This window comes from Penicillium hordei (genome assembly GCF_028827395.1).
Source record: "Penicillium hordei strain IBT 12815 chromosome Unknown utg000002l_segment0_segment0, whole genome shotgun sequence".
Classification (NCBI taxonomy): Eukaryota; Fungi; Ascomycota; class Eurotiomycetes; order Eurotiales; family Aspergillaceae; genus Penicillium; species Penicillium hordei.
Genome location: NW_026623143.1, coordinates 3,842,054 through 3,860,987, shown reverse-complemented (window position 1 = coordinate 3,860,987; position 18,934 = coordinate 3,842,054). Strand labels below are relative to the sequence as shown.

Sequence of the window (18,934 nt, the reverse complement as noted above, 5' to 3'; positions counted from 1 at the left end):
ATTCGCATAGTCACGAGCTGAACAAACGAGTAAAGGTCTATCGTCTAGCATGGGTGGCGTGTACCTTCAGCCCATTATCGGATTATTTTACCGGTGTTTTTCAGGGGAAAGCTTTTTCGGAATGCGGGGACCCCAGACTCCTGATGTGATATAATTCGTGGACGTGGGAGTTCGAGTAAATGTGTAATTCCCGCTTCAAACCAGAGACAGAAAGTATTTATATGAGTTGATATGTCTGTTTCTTAGTATCTAGCCAACCCAGCTCGTTACAATTATATACTTTGAGAAATCCCGATATGCGTCTCCACGAGAAATTCGGTCATGTCTTGACATGGACAACACTGGTCAATGCCCTACCATCGACATCCGGACAAATCAATCAGCCTTCATGTCGTTTCGCGCATAAACATTCCCAAAAGCAGATCCTCCATGATCCTACTGGTTTTATCTACGATATGCTGTACTGGGAGGGCAAGTTCCATCAGAACAACATCTCATACAACAGCAACAATGGTATCTCCTACGACGGCACCAACATCGACTGGGTGACCGGAAAGGCAACGGTCAAGCACACCTTCAGTGCCGCTAGCAAAGAGGTTGGTGTTAATTTCTCCCATTGTTCGGAAACCTCCAGCTCATATTCCAATAGTCCCTCCAAATCATGCTGTATACCCACGCTGTTGCTGGCTCTCCAGAGGCTGCTCGGTTCCTCTCGCCTGAGAACTCAGCAGAGGCCCCCAGAATCGCCGCTTATATTATGCAGAAAAAGTTACAGACTTATCTCAAATTCAATGAGACTTATCCAGGCTTTGGCGGCTTCTTGCCCTGGGTCTCGGCAGATACTCAGGATATGACTCCAAGACCGGACTGGGTCAATCGCGTCCCTGGTCTTGATAATGGGTATGTAGATTTCTTGATCCACGTTTTGGGTTCTGGTTTAACAATAAGTGTCTGTCTAGTGAACTTGTGTGGGCTGTATACGGTTTCATTCAGGCCCTTGAGAACACGGGCAATAAGAACTATCAAGAACTCGCCCAAAAATGGCAGGTCTGGATGGACTACACTAAGACTACCGCCGCCAAGGTATATCTCTCACGATCTTCCGCTCAATTTTGACCAGTCCGCTAATCCTCTATCTGTTGATCAGATCTTTTACAAAGGCAATGGCCGGGTTTGTACCGTGATTGATATCAAAGATCAATCCCTTCCCGTCAACCACCCGGATCAGTCATACCTATGTGAGACTAAAGATTTACTCGACGACCCTTTCGAGGGCGAGATTTTCACTTTTTGGCTACAATTCTTCGGCGGTCTGTCAAAAGCCGACAAACAGGCGCTGTGGGAAGTTAAAAAATCCCAGTTGGTGAGCGTTGACTATAAAATGGGCGAATTCGGACCTATCACTGTCCAAAAGGGTTTGTAAGTTCCAAAAACAAGATCAGAGACGGTGGCTGAATTCCGAGACAGGATTTTGGTTCTCCAGCCACGAAACCTGGAAAGTATTGCAGATGCCCTACTATGACATCGACCTTGTCCGGTGAGACTCCAAGCAGAAGGCAGAGATAGGCTATCATATACTAACAGTTTTCCATTTAGTCGCGTATTTGCAAACGCCGAGCGAGTTCGGACCTGCAACTCAGTCGCCACGAAATTGCCCGGCATGTTCGCCTCAATTAACAACATCACCGATCCCTCCACTGGCGATGTAACAGGCTACATCTCAAACGCCGGTATCCCCTCTATCTCGAACCAGACTGTCCAGGAACTAGACGTCATTACCCCGTATAGTGTATTCCCGACAATCTTGATCAACAAGTCTGTCGGACTTGTCTGGTGGAGAAGTATGGTTGTTGCTAAGAAAATGCAGAGTAAGCGACACCTTTCATATATCAAGGTAATGCGGTCAGTACGATGCTAACTAAAATAACTTTCTAGATATATATGGCAGCACTGAATCCACTCGTATTGATGGAACTGGTGTTTCTGCACTCCTGACTTGGGACAGCAAGGTCACCACGGTAGTTGCAATTTTGGGGGGGGTGACCAATTTTGTTCGTCAGAAGATGAAGGCAGATAATATATATGATGAGTTTGTAGGCATCATTGAGGTTTGTTCTCCCGGATGGCCCCAAAGGACAATGTGGAAAGGGAGATTGCTAACTGCTTCTAAATAGGCTGAGTACTCTCGAGTCTTTACGCATCTTGAAGGTGAAGACGTCGACTTCTGCCTCCCGCAGGAGACTGTTCCTGATGTAGGATTGGTCGATTTTACTCTTTGCAAATAGAACAACCTAGGTCAATGCGGGCGGATGATGACCATGGTTTCATAAGAATACAAGAATAGTATAGCATGTGATGAACAAGTTTAATGGGTTTAAGTGCTGGTGTATAGGTTCAGTTATAATTTATCCAAAGTGGAAAAGTCAACACGACTAGGACTCAAAGTCTCAGTGTGTCTTTATTACATTTGCTTGAATGACTACATGTAGTGCGGAGTGATCTACGGGTGACTGTTGGGACCACCGGAACATAACTCTCTCATTGGATGATGCCTTACCGCCTCTTCATCACCGCCCTCTTGAAGCATATACACTAATTTCAATTTACATACTGATCTCAACTTCTCTTTTCTCATATAGACTAGATCAATAATTCTTGTTTATATACGATTTTTTTCTAACTAAAATATATGTTTTTTAACTATCTAAACTATATAGTAGAAATTATAGCAGAATTGCCAGTCATACTAATTAATTAGGAAGGCGGTCCTAAAATCAGGTGGGGGAGTTTGCGATAATCTGAAGGTCGCCGATTTGAAGTTATAAGTACGAAAAACTAGTCGGCCAACGTTATATTCAGTGCCTATTTTCAAAGGAATTAAAATACTCTTGTCGACCTAGTATTTTGGTAACTATCTATAACTAATTAGTTTCCGACCCTCGGCTAGGATACACCTTTAAGCAAGTTGATACAATTGTAGAGAGGTAAAAAGACTGCATACTACACTTTCAACATAGTACTTGTGAAGTGAGAGTGATCTAAAATTCCGCTTGGCAATATAAACCAATGAGAGAGTTATGTTCCGGTGGTCCCAACAGTTGCCCGTGATGATCGCTTGTGATATATCATCAATCATTGTATCCAAAATGGGGGATAATAAACATAACAGGTGTCAAAAACGTTACAATTATGGTATAAAGCAGTTGAAAATGAATAGGCGGAATCGATGCATATCCTAACCTGAGAGGCCCCTGGGCCAAAGGAAGAAAAAAAAAGCAGTTGGGGGATTTGTACATAACAAAATCCGCATCCAATGGGTATATAATGGACTTGACGTGGAAATCCAAGAAAGTAACATCATGTTCAGCGATGAGTCTAGTGGTTGTACTAGGATTTAGACGGGCTGCCAGTACCACCGCAAAATCCAAGAATCAACCGTTCGAGGTCAGAGAGTTTGTAAGGTTTCGTCATGTAGCCTTTGATCCCCACTCTGGAGGCGCGATTCAATGCCTCGTCGCTAACATCGGCACTCACAGCAAGAACTGTGGGAGGTGGTGGCATACAAAAAGTGTTGGGGATGGGATCCATTTCCATGGAGTCAGGGCTGTTGGGGTTCGGTTGCTCGAAAGTGGCATATTGGTCCCGATGGTTGTCGACCATCTGGAGTATTCGTGAGGTGGCTTCATATCCGTCCATTTCAGGCATCCAAAGATCCATCAAGACGACATCGATCGGTTTTATTTTCGTAGCCAGTGGCTCATTAAGGACGCCTTGCATTGGATCGAGGCTAACATCAAGGATAGTAGAGGGCTTTGACGCGGAGAGAATGCCTTGAACAATCTGGACGGCTTCTTTGCCATCCGCCGCTTCAAGGACATCGCGGTAGCCAAGTTTGCGTAGCATGTTCACCAGTACGCGCCGGTTGATTCGATTGTCTTCGGCCACGAGAAACCGCAGCGGATATTTCTCTCCAAGCTTCTTGTCATATGCATCACCGGAGATATGTGTTCGATGCGAATGGGTTTGTATTGACGGTCGCTGGGGCGTCGGGCTGTCAGACATGTTTTCGTCGGTGGTACACGGTGTCGCCTGTTGGCAGTGTTGGGGGAGGATGAATGGGGAATTAAAAGAAGGGGGATCGGACAAAAGGCTACTGACACTGCCTTGTCGTGTTTGATCGGTGGTGGATGGCGTCGAAACACTCTCACTGGGGGTTGCTGGGTGGATTTCAGCTTCACGTTGGTTTACGGGGATTCGAATTCGAAATTCTGTACCACGCGTAGGACCAGAAGTCGATGAACGCACACAGGTCAAGTCGCCGCCCATTTTGCGTGAAAGGCCCTTGGCCACAAGGAGACCGAGGCCTAGGCCATCTTTGCTTCTGGTGGTCGATGCATCCTCACGAGCAAAAGGCTTGAAAAGATTGGGGAGGAATGCAGCCGGAATTCCCGGGCCGGTATCGCGGACAAGAATAAGAACATCATTCTTCGTGGGGTCAATGGTTGCGCAAACAGTGATGGTGCCGTTGTTGGTAAATTTAATCGCGTTGAGAAAAACGCAAGAAATCAACTTGGCCAGATCACGGTCATCGGCAAGTAGGGTATCCGGTAATGATGGGTCTACAGACCAATCTACAATCTTGGTGAACAATTCACCATTTGAGGACCGCGACCGAATTTCAATTCTTTCACCAAACTCGGTTGCATTGCTAACAGCAGAATCCGGTCGACCACCAACATGAAGAGACTCATTGATCACCAAACGGAGAAGATCTCGCAGTTTGGTAAAACGCAAAGCAGAACCTCTCAGGTTCACATTGATTCCCTCAAGGAGTAAGTGAGGTGCGGATCGTCGAACTGCGATAGACGGGTGTGGATCGACCATGTTAGCCATTACAGCCTCGAACTGGCGAGCTGGGATAGCATGTACGATCTGATCGCTTTCGTGGACAGCATTCTTGACTTCTTCGCTGCGAGGCGAAAGCTCTTGCCGCGACGAAGCCGCACGGAGTCTTTGCTTGCGGACTGGTCGGGTATTCATATCTGGGGGTAGGCTCCGCCGCCGTTTGTATGGATTTACAGCGATATTCTTTCCTTCGATAAAGACACTCGGGCGGGTTTCGGGTATAGTAGGTGGGACTATAAGACCGCCTAGTATATCGGGCTCCTCCCGGAGGGGTGTTTTGGGAATTTGCATGTTGAGCTCGTATGCATGAACGACATTGTCAGCCGCTTCAACAGCACGTCTCGCGCTATCTTGAACCATCTCAATCCCCTCCTTGAGAGATTGAAAAATCCCGCCTGGTTTGACGGGAGTCTTACTCTCCATCGCCTCGCGCACTGTAGCGTGCATGACATCAAGCATGCCCACCACGCCCTGCATCGGGGTCCTCAGTTCGTGGGACAAGCTGCGGGCGTATGGTTTGAGGGGGTGTGAGTTGAAATCAGCGGCTTGATGGAAGGCGGCAGTCTGGGGGTTGTGGAAATCGGAGGTATTTGTCGTCGGAGAATCTAACATTTCATCTAGAATTTGTTCCCCTGGATCTAGTCGTTGTACAATCAGGTCTTCAAGCGAGTGGAGAATCATCTCCAGGAAGGACCAGGACAGGTTTCTATGCCGAAGACCTTCTTTGGACCACATCAACCCGAGGTGCGCCAGGCACTTTCCGGCTGAAAAGAGGGGAATCGCCAAATAACCATCGGCGGCGAACGGTAAATGATCATCGCCGAACGATACAAGTGAGCTCAGATTCTCGGGGATCAAACAAGGCCGTTCGTGGTCCATATGCAGTAAGGGGTTCCCGCCCGCGAAATACCTGTTTCGCTGCAAACCAATGGTCTGGTAACCATCGTTGTAATAGAAAGCTGCACCGAAAAGGGACGGGCGCCGCCCGCCCAGTTCTGGCATGGGCTCACTCCCGTGCACTCTCCGGGCAACAAACCCATACTGGGCCTTGGTTATAGATGTCATGTCCTCCATGAGCCGTTTCCAGAACAGCTCGGTATCGGATGCCCGCAACCCCTGTTTGAGTGTGACCAAATGTTCAATGGCGGTGGTCTGGGCGCCATCGTTCCATGTTCCCAAGTCGCGTTGCACATCTCCGTCGTCATGGACGGCGTTTAGTCCGTCACCGGTGATGCACTCAGACTTGCAGGAGGGAAATGGCATGGTGGGACAAGGTTGGACAGCATGAGAGACATCTGGCTCGGGCGTGTCGGGCATAGTCCATGTGGCAAGTAAAGGTAGGGTCGGTTCGAGGATTCGGTTTTCGGGCTCTCTCGTAGGTTGTTTATGCGAGGGCGACGACCATAGCATTCAATGGTACAAATAATAGGTACGGTGGATGGATCGAGACGACTTCGATGTACATCCACCAGAGTATGAAATATTGGAGAGAAGGCCCAGAAGGAGGGGAGAGGGGATTTTCCGTTAGTTCGATGGGGGCCGGGCGGTCTAGACACACGACCTGAAACAGGAGTTATCAAGAGCTCATAGATTCTAATATAGAGCTAATAATATTTCTAAAAGAGTTTGAGGTTTCTCTAGAACTTGTATTTCCCTTTGACGAACGTTATTCGCGTTGTGTGTTATGTGTTTTTTCTCGAATTCTGCACGGAGGTTGCGATGCAGGATCAGTGGGATCTAGACCAAAATGAGGGCCATCAGGTACCCGGTACCTGCTGTACCTGCTGTACCCTGGTGTTATTTTGTTATTTAGAGAGATACCAGGTACTCGGTACTTCTGGGATCACTTTTCTACTACTATTCATATTGCATGTTGTACGTTGTAAGCACTCTCTATGCCACCATTTTTTTTATTCTTTCCAAGGTTCTCAGCCGATTTCTGAATGATTAATATCATTATATATTCATGATGACTTCTTTGGTTTATCTAGATCCAACATATAAGGCATAGCGAATTCAACAAGCACTTTCAGTTCCTCAATATCTCAAGCAAAGCGACGCAATTATAATTTAACGTGAGTTTTTCTCAGAACCTCGCAAGCATCGACGGTTCGTGTTATCTCAACTTGACGCCGGTTTTGGTCAATCTCATTCAAGTAGGTCTTCATATAGAGTTTGCACAAATGACATTTTTGCTGTTGGCCATTCTGCGAACGACGTGCAAATTTTGGAAGCATACATTTATGAAGACAGCCAAAGAAACGCTCAACCTTTGGCTAATAATAGTTTATTTCCTTCTTGTACATGATTTCCCATTGGCTTCGGACTCGCAAATATGTCTGTTCAGCTTGTTAAAAGTAGATCTTCTGGTTGGCAACCACCTCGGGTTAGATAGTGACTGAACAACGGTGCCATTCAAGCCATTTATGTTGAGATCCTTCCGGTATTCGAGTAATTTCTCTAATATTCAATGGACTGCAGGGACAATCGTTAACAAATCCAGGGTACTTGCACCTACGGTTTATCTCAGTGCTATATTCCCTCTCAGAGGAATCAAACTCATTGTCCAGGTACAATTTGATGCATGAGGAACAGTAGAGTCTCCTAGTTCCCTGAAACCAACAAAGAAGCTGTCGGCGTAGATATAGTTTTCGATAGGGTGTGTTAGTTGGAAGCCCGTGTGGAAGCCAACCGTGGCCAAGCATATATCTGGGGAAGGCACATTCGTCGGCCAGAACAGGTCGATAGGGTCTGTACAAAGACGTGCAGCTGACGGCAAGGGTAGATTTGAGACTTTATATCGAGAAGTTGAAATATGTGGTCCACTAGTTCTGGTGGCAGGTCCGATATAGAAGCCCTTGGGCGCTCTATTTTTGGAGGCAGGTTCGGCATAGAACTATTTAGGTGCTGCGTTTCTGAAGATAGGCTTGGTATAGAAGGAATTGGATGCTCTACTTCTGGAGTTCATCCAATATGGAAGCCTCGGGGTGCTCTATCTCTAACTCTGATGACTAGAGGTTGTTTCTCGCTGAATCACCGCCGATTCCTATTTAGGGAATACTGTATCACCGGCCACCCAGACACTACCTATCCATGAATGTATCAAATGCTAAAATTGACCACCCAGTTGGCTTGCTCGCTTTGAATATATGTAGTAGATGTATGAAACTTCGATATACTGTGGAGTACCCACCTTGGAACGCCCTGTCTTTGCCTAATGCTGACGATTCATCTATCTTTGGTTAGTATGCGGATCCGTTTAAATTAGCTACATACATAGGTAATCTCATACCACACATTGTACAACGGCAGAACTGTGAAACCGAGGTAACAATTCAAACCCTGTCATCGCAGAAGGCCCGAGCGTCACTGTAAGCATATCCGCATGTATAGCAACCAACCTTGCCATTCCGATAATTCTGATTAAACACAGATGAAATTATACAACCATGACCTCAGTCACTCCATACAACATCGCTATTCCCAACGAGCAACTCCAGCAGCTCCGCCAGAAGCTGGAGCACACCACCTTCCCCGATGAGCTTGATGCTGCGGGGTGGGATATGGGCGTCCCTCTACTTGAAATTAAGAGACTCGTCAATGTGTGGCGCGAGAAGTTTGATTGGCGTGCGCAAGAGCAGAAGTTAAATCGACAACTCAAGCAAGTCAATGTTCGAGTCGGAGTGGAGGGCTTCGGGGAACTGAACATACATACCGTGTATCACCGGAGCGGAAATTCGAAAGCAATTCCATTGCTTTTTATCCATGGGTGTATCTAACCCCTAGGACTTCCTACATCGGTATCTTCGTCACGCTTGCTAATTTATTGTTCTTATACCAGGGCCTGGTAGTTTCCTCGAAGCCACTAAGCTTATCCCACTTCTCACTAAGAGTAGCGGGGATGGCCCAGTATTCAATGTCGTAGCACCTTCGTTGCCAAATTTTGGATTCTCGCAGGGCGTCAAGAAGGTATGCTGAGTGATATGTATCAGCACTGTCGAGCACATGCTAACAACCAAAGTAGAGAGGGTTCGGGCTAGCACAGTACGCCGAAACTCTGCACAAAGTGATGATCGCGCTAGGCTATGAGGAATACGGCAAGCACCATATGCCCCTATCAGGAGAGACTAACTAATTCCAGAGCAGTGATTCAAGGAGGCGATTGGGGAAGCATGATCGCCCGTACAATGTCTCAGTACTACCCTCAACACACCCAAGCCATCCACCTGAACTTCATACCCGTCATGCCGCCCTACCCATGGCGAAGTCCCTACCAGTTCATCAAATCGCTGCTGTATGTGCCATTCTCGGCGAAAGATCGTGGCTACATCGCCCGGACATTTGAGTATTTCACCCGCGGCAATGCATACATGAAACAGCAAGAGACCCGACCACAGACTCTAGGTTACGGCCTTCATGACAGCCCTGCCGGATTACTAGCTTGGATCTACGACAAAATGCACACTTGGTCCGACAAGTATCCCTGGACGGATGAGGAGATCTTGACCTGGGTGAGTGTATACTACTTCTCCACAGCTGGGCCAGTGGCGTCAACAAGGATTTACTACGAGGCTTCAGCGCCGAAGCGCGGTGGGAGCTCATATGTGTCGGGGGATAGCGCTCAGGAGGATCTGCTGGAACAACTGAATTACATGTCGCTTGAACAAATCCTCGCGGCTCGGGCACCGCAGAGTGTGCGCTTTGCAGTGGCGCAGTTCCGGGAGGAGATCATTATGTGGCCTGTGGCGTGGTATCGGTCCATTGGGAATGTTGTGCAGGAAACGGAATATGATCATGGTGGCCATTTTGCCGCCTGGGAAGTGCCTGAGTTGCTGGCGTCTGATATCAAAAGCTTCCTAGGCAATAATGGGCCAGCCTACGGGGTGATAGCCGACAGAGATGGTTATTGAAAATCTCACTATATTGACCTTTGAACGAGGCCTTTGGGGATGACTTAGTGTGTGGTTGCAAAGGATGTATAGCAATATACTCCTTATTTCGGAAAAAAAAAAAAAGGAAGCCCGATTTTGTATTTAGTCTTGTCTTGGGCTCGTATTATTTGCCTCTTGAGTCCGATATATTTGGTTAATGTTGTTCTTGTTTTCATATTCATGCGTTGGCTTAGTGACCTCTTCAGAAATTAGACTCGTGGATAGCGAAATAGTGTATAACAATACTACCCTTTGCCAGATTAATCCGAAATATGGAAGACGGGTATCTAGCACCTCCCTACAGGCCGAATGGACCGCGGGCAGTAGGTTACGAAGCCTGAACAAAGACAAAGGTCAGTCAAAGCAACAGATTGGGGATAGGTACTGATTCCCGAAAATAGGATGTTTTTATCCCTAGTTAATACGTTGGATTGATGATGCAAAGTGGAACACTGCCGTGACGTGACAACGGGGGCCTTTTATTATCGTGATAAAAGTAAGAGAAACATGGAGTCAAAGAACAAAATTGCCCTTCGGCTCAGGTATCAACCGCTCTCACGTTGCTCTTGTGCTATCCCGTCATTGATTGACCGTACACGGCACATATCATCCAGTGAAGACCGTAGACGCCGGGATTTGCCCTCAAACCAACGGAAAGCTCAAAACAACCACTTCCCCAAATCTAATCCTGTCGTCCCTTCAATAACCGCTGGGTAACCTTGTCCTTCTCTATAATGTAAACCTGGGCACCCCAACCGGAGAGAGCATCTCGGTCCACGGCGCTAAGCAGTGCTTGTGAGATTGTCTCGAAGAGGTCCTCGGGGGCCTGTAATTACAAAGTGTGTTAGACTGCACATCTAGCAGGGGGTATGATAACAAAAACTATAAGATACATACCAGATCAGGCTCCCACAGACCCTCGCAAGTACCGAAGAGCTGGTCGCTTGCTGTTCCGCTGACAATGAAGTCCTTGGCGAAATCGATACAGCCAATGCTGTCAAAGCCGCAGATGAACGGCTTCCCCGTTGTTGGGTTGATACCAGCCAACACAGGGCTGACGAAGTAAGGACCGAAGCGCTTCTCATACAGCGATGAGCTCACTAGGTTGGCGAGGGTCTGCGGTGCGATGTCGCGCTCCTCGCGCAGCCGGTACATGTTGACCTTGTAACGGAAGAGATCGGAGACAGTGTTGACATCGGTGGCGAGGCCAGTCAGGCCGAGGTAGGTGGATGGAGCGTAGTTGAAGATCTTGGGGAAGTTGTTGGAGATGGTAAGGGACTGCATGCCAAGGCGAAGGTCACAGGCGATGGCGACGCAGTCCTTGCCCACCATGGCGACACAGGCACCGCCATCTGCAGAACGATTAGTATTTTTGTTGAATATTCACGAGGGACGAGGTTCCGGCATACTGATGTCGAAGGGGTTGGACTGTGATGGGAGAAGTCGGTCAGCTTTGAGGTCCAGAGGTTCGTGGACGATAGGGACAAAGGGCGCCTTTTTCTTACCATTATTGCAGTGTTTCAATGCAATTCAATATAACGGAGATATTCCAGAGCTAAAGCACAAGAAAAAAGAAGAGAAAATGTGGTTGAGAAGGGGGCGGGTTGGGGGAGGTGATGGAGGTGAGTTGATGACGGGGAAGCTCTGAGGTACGCGAGAGCTCAGATGACGCCCGCACCGCTGCCTGTTTCGTATGCTTCGACTACTTTCTGCGCCATCTTTCTCCCCGCATTCGAGTTCACCCTTTTTTACCTCTTTACTTTCATTTATCTATTTGAAATCTCTTTATTGAGATAGTGAATCTTCTTTATTTTATTGTCAGAGCTAGTGTTCTCCATAACACAATGAGTGCCCACGTTGTGGTGATCGACACGACAGCCAGGCGGGCAACAATCAGAACTACTCCCACCAAACACTTGACCGATATCCTACAAGAAGCATGTTCGAAGCTTGGATATAACGCTAGTCAGTACTCATTAAAGTGAGTTGGTGTTTCTTTTCCCTCGTGACAACTCTGACCCGGTCTTGTTTATGCAACAGACACAATCGCAAGCAGTTGGACCTTTCTCTTTCCTACCGTCTGTCTGGTCTTAGCTCCGGCGCGAAGCTTGAACTTGTTCAACTCTCTCGCTCCCCATCAGTCGTAACCGTCGGCCTACAACTGCCCGAATCTGAGGCTCGTGATGCCCCGAATGGCCGCATACTTGATAAGTTCCCTAGTACGACTACGCTCTGGATGGTACTACGCAAGTTCGAGGCGGGAGTTGCAGGGAGTGGCCCAGTACGGAACCTCACTTCACGTGCAGTGCCCTCTGCCGATGGTGGAGATGTCGCCGGACGACTGTATTATGAGATCCCCGTCCTTCAGATTTTGGAACGTGAAGTATCGAGCTTCACGGATCTACAAAAAACCCTGGCCCATCTAGGTTTCAACAGTGGCAATGTTCTTATTCGACTAAGTTTCCGACGGACTGATGAGCCTATCGAGGAAGCCATGGTCAAGATTGGCGAGTTCTTCAAGCCCTCAGAGGATGAGGCTCCTTCGGCACAGGATAAGAACGCAGCGCCCGCAGTACCGCCCGCAGCAGCTCTCGCTGACAGCACAAGCAAGGAGCCTGCTCAAGATCTCTCTAGTTCATTGCAGCGTGAGCCCTCCACCGTCACCGCCGCATCATCGGACGAAGCTGCCCCTCCCCAATATATCTCAGAACCGGCCACTTCCACGGTCGACTCTGGTCGAACGATTACCGTCTTCTCTCCTCCCTCAGATGACACTCCTTCATCAGCAAAATTAGACTACAATGAGAGTGATTACATTCCCTCTATCGAGCATGCAAAACTGCACCAGCGGTTACTCAACGAGTCCTCTCGCCCAAAGCGCTTGCCAACGGACGCCGAGATCGCCGCCAAGGCAGAGGCAGAAGCAGCAAGACGAGCAGCAATTCACGAGGTCAACGTGAAGATCCGGTTCCCAGATCAGAGCCAAGTGGTTGCGAAATTTGGGACCTCGGACACAGGACAGTCGTTGTATGAATTCGCACGCGGGTGTCTTGCCCCACCGTTCGCCAGCGAGAACTTCAATCTGACTGTCCACGGTGTATCCCGGTCCAAGCATACAAACGCCATACCCCAATCAGACAAGAAGCATCTGATTAAAGACCTCGGACTGGCTGGCCGTGTGCTCGTCAACTTCTCTTGGGCTGAAAACGCTGCCTCGTTTGTTCATGAACGCCGGGCGGAGATTCTACGCCCCGAGCTTCGGAGCCAGGCTCAACAGCTCAAGGTAGAGCAACCACCGGAGCTCAAGGAAGATGTGCCTGCTCCCTCACAGCCGGGTCCGAGTAGCGCTCAGGGCGGTGATAAGCCCAGCGGGGCACGGAAGAGTGGCGGTATGCCTAAGTGGCTAAAGCTACCCGGTAAGAAATGAAATTGTGATGATGGAATGTATTTGGTTCAGGTGAGCGACATGTGCTGCTCTTGATGATCATGACTTAACTATGTGACCCATCCTTTGAAGAGGCATTAACATCTTAGATGTGCGGATAGACTTGAATCACATGCCTTTCTAACTTCATTTATATACCTGTGTAGAAAGCCTCAAATGATAATGTAACATTCTAGACTCGTCACCAAAAGCATAGTGTTATGTCGAGCCATTGAGATGCTGTCTACTCTTCATACATCCATGGATATATATGAAGTCAAACGCTTCTCATCATACTTGATTCTCATCATACTTGGATAATCATTCGCATTTCCATCTACGTTGTAAACCTCCATTTAGAAAGTGGCTCAATTGCAAATATCAAACGTGAAATGGTTGAATAATTGTTTTCATTATGGTTTCACTCCATACGACAGAGAAGGAATCCCATATTTGCCTTCCCCTTCATGCACGCCCAATGGCCACGAAACCCCCTTTCCGATCCGAGAATCACGCTTTTTTTGCGTCGAGTCGTTAAAACGAAAGAAAAACAGGAACGGGTCGGAAAATTTAGTGAGCAGCGGTGCGGCGAGACTCAGCAATAACCTTCTGCATGGACTCAACCTTGGCCTTGCCGCGGCCGAAAGTACCGAGCTGGATATGAAGTTAGCAAAAGTGTTGACTCAAATGTATCAACTGATCGGGCTCTGGTCCTAATGGAAATCGTTCTGATAGGTCTCGGTCACTGGTAAACAGGACAGGAATTGTGTGGGCTTCTCCAAGCAGAGATTGAAATTTATCTTCCTCTTCAAGATTGACCCATAGAGTACTATTCCAATACAACAAGACCTCGACCAAATCGACTCGAATCCAACGTAGTCCATGCAACGGAGCCAACCAGACGAAAGCGGGAAAAGGATTGAGAGTAAACGTACGCGCTTCTTAGCGAGCTTGCGGGCACGCTTGTCCTGGGCGTTGCGCAGCAACTCAATGATGCGGCGCTCGTAGGGAGCGAGACCAACGACTTCCTGGGCGATTTCGCGGACGAAAGCGGTGCGGCGGGAAGACTTGCCCTTGGTGCGCGAGATGCGGGTCTTGGGGGTGTTGAGGGCGGTGGTTTTCTATAGGAGAGCCCAGTCAGTATGTCTGTTTGGCCGAGTCTCATGTAGCGGCCGCAGGTTCCAATGATCTCTTCTAGTTCGCCTTTCATGTCTGTCTGTTCGGGTAGATCCATGGCGCGGTCGGATGAGGGGTACGTGGAAGGCGAGTGCTGGCTTCGGTGCCAATGTCGAATTCCAAAAAAAATGTCCCCGTGATATCGAAATTTTCCATAGCGAGTCTCCGATTTTTCCAATGTGCGATTCAATCGTAATCCTCCTTGCCGTGATAATTCCCAGTGTTGCCGCGATAAACCTTGACCCAACTGGTCTTGAATGGACCAACAGACCGAATGAAAAGAAAGAAGAGACCTTGGGAGACCTTCAAACAACCGAAAAACATGATGCAAAAAGACAGTAAGAACGTACCCGGCCCGCGTTGAGTCCGACCACAATTCCGGAGCGTTCGGCCATCTCGACGGTTGTTGACTGAAGGGGTTGGCGGAGGTTGTCGAAGAGGAGGTGAGGGAGCCGTGTGAAAATCGCCTGGTCTTTTGCCTGGAACCGCAAAATGGAGCCTTGGCGTTGGTGCGATAGGCGAGTGGCTAGGGCTAGGGCTGGATGAATCAGGACTAGCGTTAATGCCTGACACTTCGGGCATCAAAGTCAATATGACTTGGCATACGCACGTGATAAACGTTGCCCTTTTTTTTATAGATCAACCTTTACTACCTGGACTGCATCTGACTTGTTAACATCAACTCTGTCATGGATTTGGTTTACATGTACTCTAACTATGAATTTTCATGGACATATGGTTCATTCCTTGCGATTCTGGATGTTCAGCATTAAAGCCTGGCAGCCAGCACTCCGTCAAGTGCCTCCTCCCAGCTCTCCCTCAGCTCTCCACAGAACAATTCGAGAGCAGATTCATCCAACACCTTCTCCAAAAGATCTTGGAGCGGCTTCTCGTATTCATCAGTGGCATCACCACACTTGACCATGTCGATGAGTGTACTGAGAGTAGCTGATTCAGTAAGGCTCTGTTTCAAACTGCGGGTGTTCGAACGAACATCCTCGAAAACTTCACGAACAAGAGTATTCAGTCTCTTCATTTGTTCGGCAGGTAGTTTGGCGGTCTTTGCGGCCTTTCGAGAATCCAGGTCGAAAATATTCCACAGAGCCTTGAGGGTCTCCACGAGGGTCCAGATGACATGGAAATATTCCCATGTCGGTGCGCCTGGGGTGCCTGGAGTGAACTCGATGGTTGTTCTCATGATAAGACAAGACTTATTAGTGTCTTTCATGGCTAGATCCTCTCTCTTAACCTTCAACCAATCCTCTACCTCTCCAAGAGAAGTCTCAATTTCAGCAGAAGTATGGGCCTTGGATCCAGCCATAAACATAGCGACTTTCAAGAGTTCTACGTGAATCTTCGTTGCATCAATCTCAGCGACAGTATGATCAGCATCAGTCTGGGAGAGCGACAATTTGCCGATTTCGGGCAGCTCTAGCTTCAAGACGACTGGCTTCTGACTGCCGATGCTCTCAAGGACACTGAAAAGTCGATCAGTGAGCCGGGCGGATGCCAACCAGTTTTCCTATATTGGTATTAGTTGGTGCCGCGGTGTCACTCAAGCAAACGAACTTACGCTAGGAATCGGGCCTGCGCGCAATCGGTGCTCAAATGGAGATTTATCACATCGTTCCAGGTTCATAAAAGCATCATACTTCCGGTGATCTTGAGCTGGTGATGTATCCTGAGCTATAGGGTGGTTAGTATTCAAGTATGCTGGGAGTACATGAGAGACTGGGGGTTGCTGACCAACGTCCTCATGGAGGGCCAAGTGGTTTCCTTTGCGGATTCTTTGCATCCGCCGTAAGTCCAGGGCCCACATTCTCCGGCAGATACTGTCCCTGATACGTTTTTGAAGCTCGATTGAGTCGTCTAGATTGACGTAAGTCCCATCATCGAGACCTTTTATCAAAGAGTTCTTGATAGTGAAGTTTGCACTACGATAAAAGTCAAGAGCGCCGATAAATGCAACTTGCGGTTCAAAATCCTTGTACTCTCCGCCCTCGATAGGAGACGCGGGATGAGGGTGGATGGTAGCAAAACGGGTGAAAAGGTTATGAGCAACACTTTCATACTGCATTTGCTTGACAGACAGCTTGCCAAACCACCTCAAGGCAATGGAGCCAGCACCGAGAAGAAGATAAATGCGAATCAACATAAGAATCGCTTCGTAGTTATGCGGTGAATCGATTAGAAGGTGTTCCAAAATGCCAGCGGCGCGAATCAGGGCAGTGTTGCTGATTTTTTCAGATGTTTGGCCAGCTGGGCTGGGCTGAAGAAGGGCTATTGCGGCAATGATGCAGAAGTCATCTGTGGGCCGACTTTCCATTGCGGAAGCAGTATCTGGTTGGCTTTCTTTCTTCTGGTCCTGGGTCTTTGCTAAAAGTGTGAATGCATCGTAAAAGTAAAGGCAATTGCGGACAAGAGTCTCAATGATAGATTTTGATGCGTTGCTGTTGCCTGAAATACGGTCGCAGTACTGTAGCTTATACGCATTGATCAATGGAATGGCATCGTCCTGGAATGTTGATTAGCTCGCATTAACTGGGTTTAGCAGAAGTTGCACTTACGGGTTTCCCCTCGACACTGTCCATGCAATGCTGAGCTACTCGGTGAATTAAAGCGTCATCACGGGTCTCCAAAACCCCCCGTAAGTCTTTAAAAGCATAGAGTTTGTGCTTGTGTTGGTCGAAGTATCTTTGGCACGCAATAACCAGATCATCCTCTGTCCGCTCGCCTCGTTTAACCCCGGTGAGGACTATGTCCATGAGGGCGATGTGCGCATTGCGGGACTTTGGGCTGAATTCGATGAACTTCTCGATATGCTGCTGCGTGTCTGAAAGCAGCCTACGAAGTAGGTAATCAGTTATTAGCTGAGGGTTTGACGGTATAGAAGTAAAACATTGCAATACATACTCTGGGCTGTTTTCAAGACGGCGCACGGCTAAGATGAGCAAGTTCCAATATTTCCAATCATCACGCTCATGCAGAGTGCGGCGCTCTGCTTCGTCTTCAGATACGGCAAGCAGGCTTTTGACGTATGAGTGTCCTTCTTCCCAGAGTTCGGCAGACCTCAAGCTAATGACTTTGACTAGCGTGAAAATCCTGTCGTTATTAACAATCCGAGAGTTGAGACCAGCATTCTCGCTATCAAGAATCTGCACAATCTCTGTCCAGCGACCCTGCGATTCGAGAATTCGAACAACCAACAGAAGTTCCTCGGCGGTTTGTATGGCTCTCGGAGGGCTTAGCAATTCAGTCTGTAGTAAGCCATGGACTATGTCAGTCATTTATGCCCGAGTATTATATCCAATCTTCACGTCCAGTGCGCATATAGTCGCATATCGTCTTTGGGGGAAAGTCACATACGGGGTTAGAAGGAACATCGGCTACTGCCTTCTGAGCAAAGCGATAGGCAAGTGTCCCAAACAACTTGCGGTCCATGTCCGAGCTAGCCGCGTCATCTGAAACAAGATAACAGAGGAAAATGGCCCAGAAATAGTACTTTCGCTCCCGAGGAAAGTTTTTTTGGAGACTCATGGCAGCCTGTGATACGAACGAAGGCACTCATTAGCAACTTGGCCCTTGATACGATGAAAATGTAACATAGGTTTCTTCCCAACTCACTTTCTGGGCTGACTTCCAGTCAGCAGCCTCATATCCGAACTTGAACCACCTCATCTGAAGAGCATGATCTTGTGGCTTTGCCTTAGCTGCTCGCTCCCATATAGCGCTCCGAAGCTCGGTATGGTCATCCATCTTCTGCAGCGTACGGTGAAGTATGTCGAGAGAGTCTAAATCCGAGATGGGTGGATCGGCGTTGCACAGCTCGAGGGTCTCTGCAATACCTTTCTTTTTGTGAGTTTCATCCGCATGATTGAAGAGGACATTCGCTTTCCAGGCCTGTTTGCTTGCGATCTCACGTGTTAGCTGGTCCCGTACAACTGACAGCGTCGCCGCGGGTAAATTCGAAATAAACAATAATAAGGATCACTCGCCTTCAGAAATTGCGTGTTCTCGCCTTTCTTTATGCGCTTCTCAATCAGCTGTAGGGCCTGTTTCATGTTCTGCGAGTCAATGGCATCTTGGATTTGGTTGTTGCGACGCAGAAACACCGCGTCATTGCTGGAGCTCATGTTGGAGGTGGTATTCAATTTGCAGGAGAACTCTTCAATTGGTGTCTTTCGCGAAATAGTTCGATTACTATGCAAAGCATAGCATAGGCTAAAAAAGATCAATGATCTGAGTAGGATTTGAGTGATCGACTCCGGTCACTTTTTTATTTGGCGGGGAAGGAGATCAAAGGGTAGGCGGTAAACCAATCCCCGCACCATACTGCCGGCAAGAAACAACATTTGAAGCTGTATGCGCCATAGATGTACATTGAGGTACATAGTTCAAAAATAGAAAGGACATAAATAACATATTGAAAAAGCTAGTCAACTGTTTTGGTCTGAGTTTTATAGTTTACTGTACAATATAGCCCATATGTATCCATTGG

At 47.9% G+C, this 18,934-nt stretch overlaps 7 protein-coding genes across 7 annotated transcripts; 3 read left to right on the top strand and 4 right to left on the bottom strand.

Annotated features, from left to right (window-relative positions):
* Positions 1-296: 296 nt before the first annotated feature.
* Positions 297-2,285, top strand: N7537_004786 (endo-beta-1,2-glucanase; the record flags this gene model as incomplete). The annotated part of the gene is made up of 8 exons (XM_056895843.1): positions 297-596; positions 650-900; positions 960-1,083; positions 1,148-1,415; positions 1,438-1,537; positions 1,597-1,868; positions 1,936-2,108; positions 2,175-2,285. The coding sequence occupies 8 exons, from the start codon at positions 297-299 to the stop codon at positions 2,283-2,285; spliced, it is 1,599 nt and encodes a 532-aa protein (XP_056755591.1).
* Positions 2,286-3,387: 1,102 nt separating this feature from the next.
* On the bottom strand, positions 3,388-6,222 carry N7537_004785 (uncharacterized protein; the record flags this gene model as incomplete). Its single annotated transcript, XM_056895842.1, has 1 exon — positions 3,388-6,222. The coding sequence occupies one exon, from the start codon at positions 6,220-6,222 to the stop codon at positions 3,388-3,390; it is 2,835 nt and encodes a 944-aa protein (XP_056755590.1).
* A 2,132-nt stretch (positions 6,223-8,354) lies between these two features.
* On the top strand, positions 8,355-9,815 carry N7537_004784 (epoxide hydrolase; the record flags this gene model as incomplete). Its single annotated transcript, XM_056895841.1, has 4 exons — positions 8,355-8,676; positions 8,747-8,874; positions 8,930-9,002; positions 9,052-9,815. The coding sequence occupies 4 exons, from the start codon at positions 8,355-8,357 to the stop codon at positions 9,813-9,815; spliced, it is 1,287 nt and encodes a 428-aa protein (XP_056755589.1).
* Positions 9,816-10,253: 438 nt separating this feature from the next.
* Positions 10,254-11,463, bottom strand: pup3 (proteasome core particle subunit beta 3). Its single transcript, XM_056895840.1, has 4 exons — positions 11,342-11,463; positions 11,246-11,264; positions 10,734-11,188; positions 10,254-10,662 (listed from the first exon to the last, which is right to left on the bottom strand). The coding sequence occupies exons 1-4, from the start codon at positions 11,342-11,344 to the stop codon at positions 10,519-10,521; spliced, it is 621 nt and encodes a 206-aa protein (XP_056755588.1). The 5' UTR covers positions 11,345-11,463; the 3' UTR covers positions 10,254-10,518.
* A 217-nt stretch (positions 11,464-11,680) lies between these two features.
* On the top strand, positions 11,681-13,263 carry N7537_004782 (putative UBX domain protein; the record flags this gene model as incomplete). Its single annotated transcript, XM_056895839.1, has 2 exons — positions 11,681-11,817; positions 11,877-13,263. 2 exons carry the CDS (start codon positions 11,681-11,683, stop codon positions 13,261-13,263), a joined length of 1,524 nt encoding a protein of 507 aa, XP_056755587.1.
* A 567-nt stretch (positions 13,264-13,830) lies between these two features.
* N7537_004781 (60S ribosomal protein eL36) lies at positions 13,831-14,831 on the bottom strand (the record flags this gene model as incomplete). The annotated part of the gene is made up of 3 exons (XM_056895838.1): positions 13,831-13,914; positions 14,196-14,381; positions 14,787-14,831. The coding sequence occupies 3 exons, from the start codon at positions 14,829-14,831 to the stop codon at positions 13,831-13,833; spliced, it is 315 nt and encodes a 104-aa protein (XP_056755586.1).
* A 374-nt stretch (positions 14,832-15,205) lies between these two features.
* N7537_004780 (MDM20/NAA25 family protein) lies at positions 15,206-18,569 on the bottom strand (the record flags this gene model as incomplete). The annotated part of the gene is made up of 8 exons (XM_056895837.1): positions 15,206-15,958; positions 16,010-16,122; positions 16,183-16,951; positions 17,004-17,280; positions 17,350-17,693; positions 17,803-17,979; positions 18,061-18,377; positions 18,428-18,569. The coding sequence occupies 8 exons, from the start codon at positions 18,567-18,569 to the stop codon at positions 15,206-15,208; spliced, it is 2,892 nt and encodes a 963-aa protein (XP_056755585.1).
* Between the last annotated feature and the right edge of the window lie 365 nt (positions 18,570-18,934).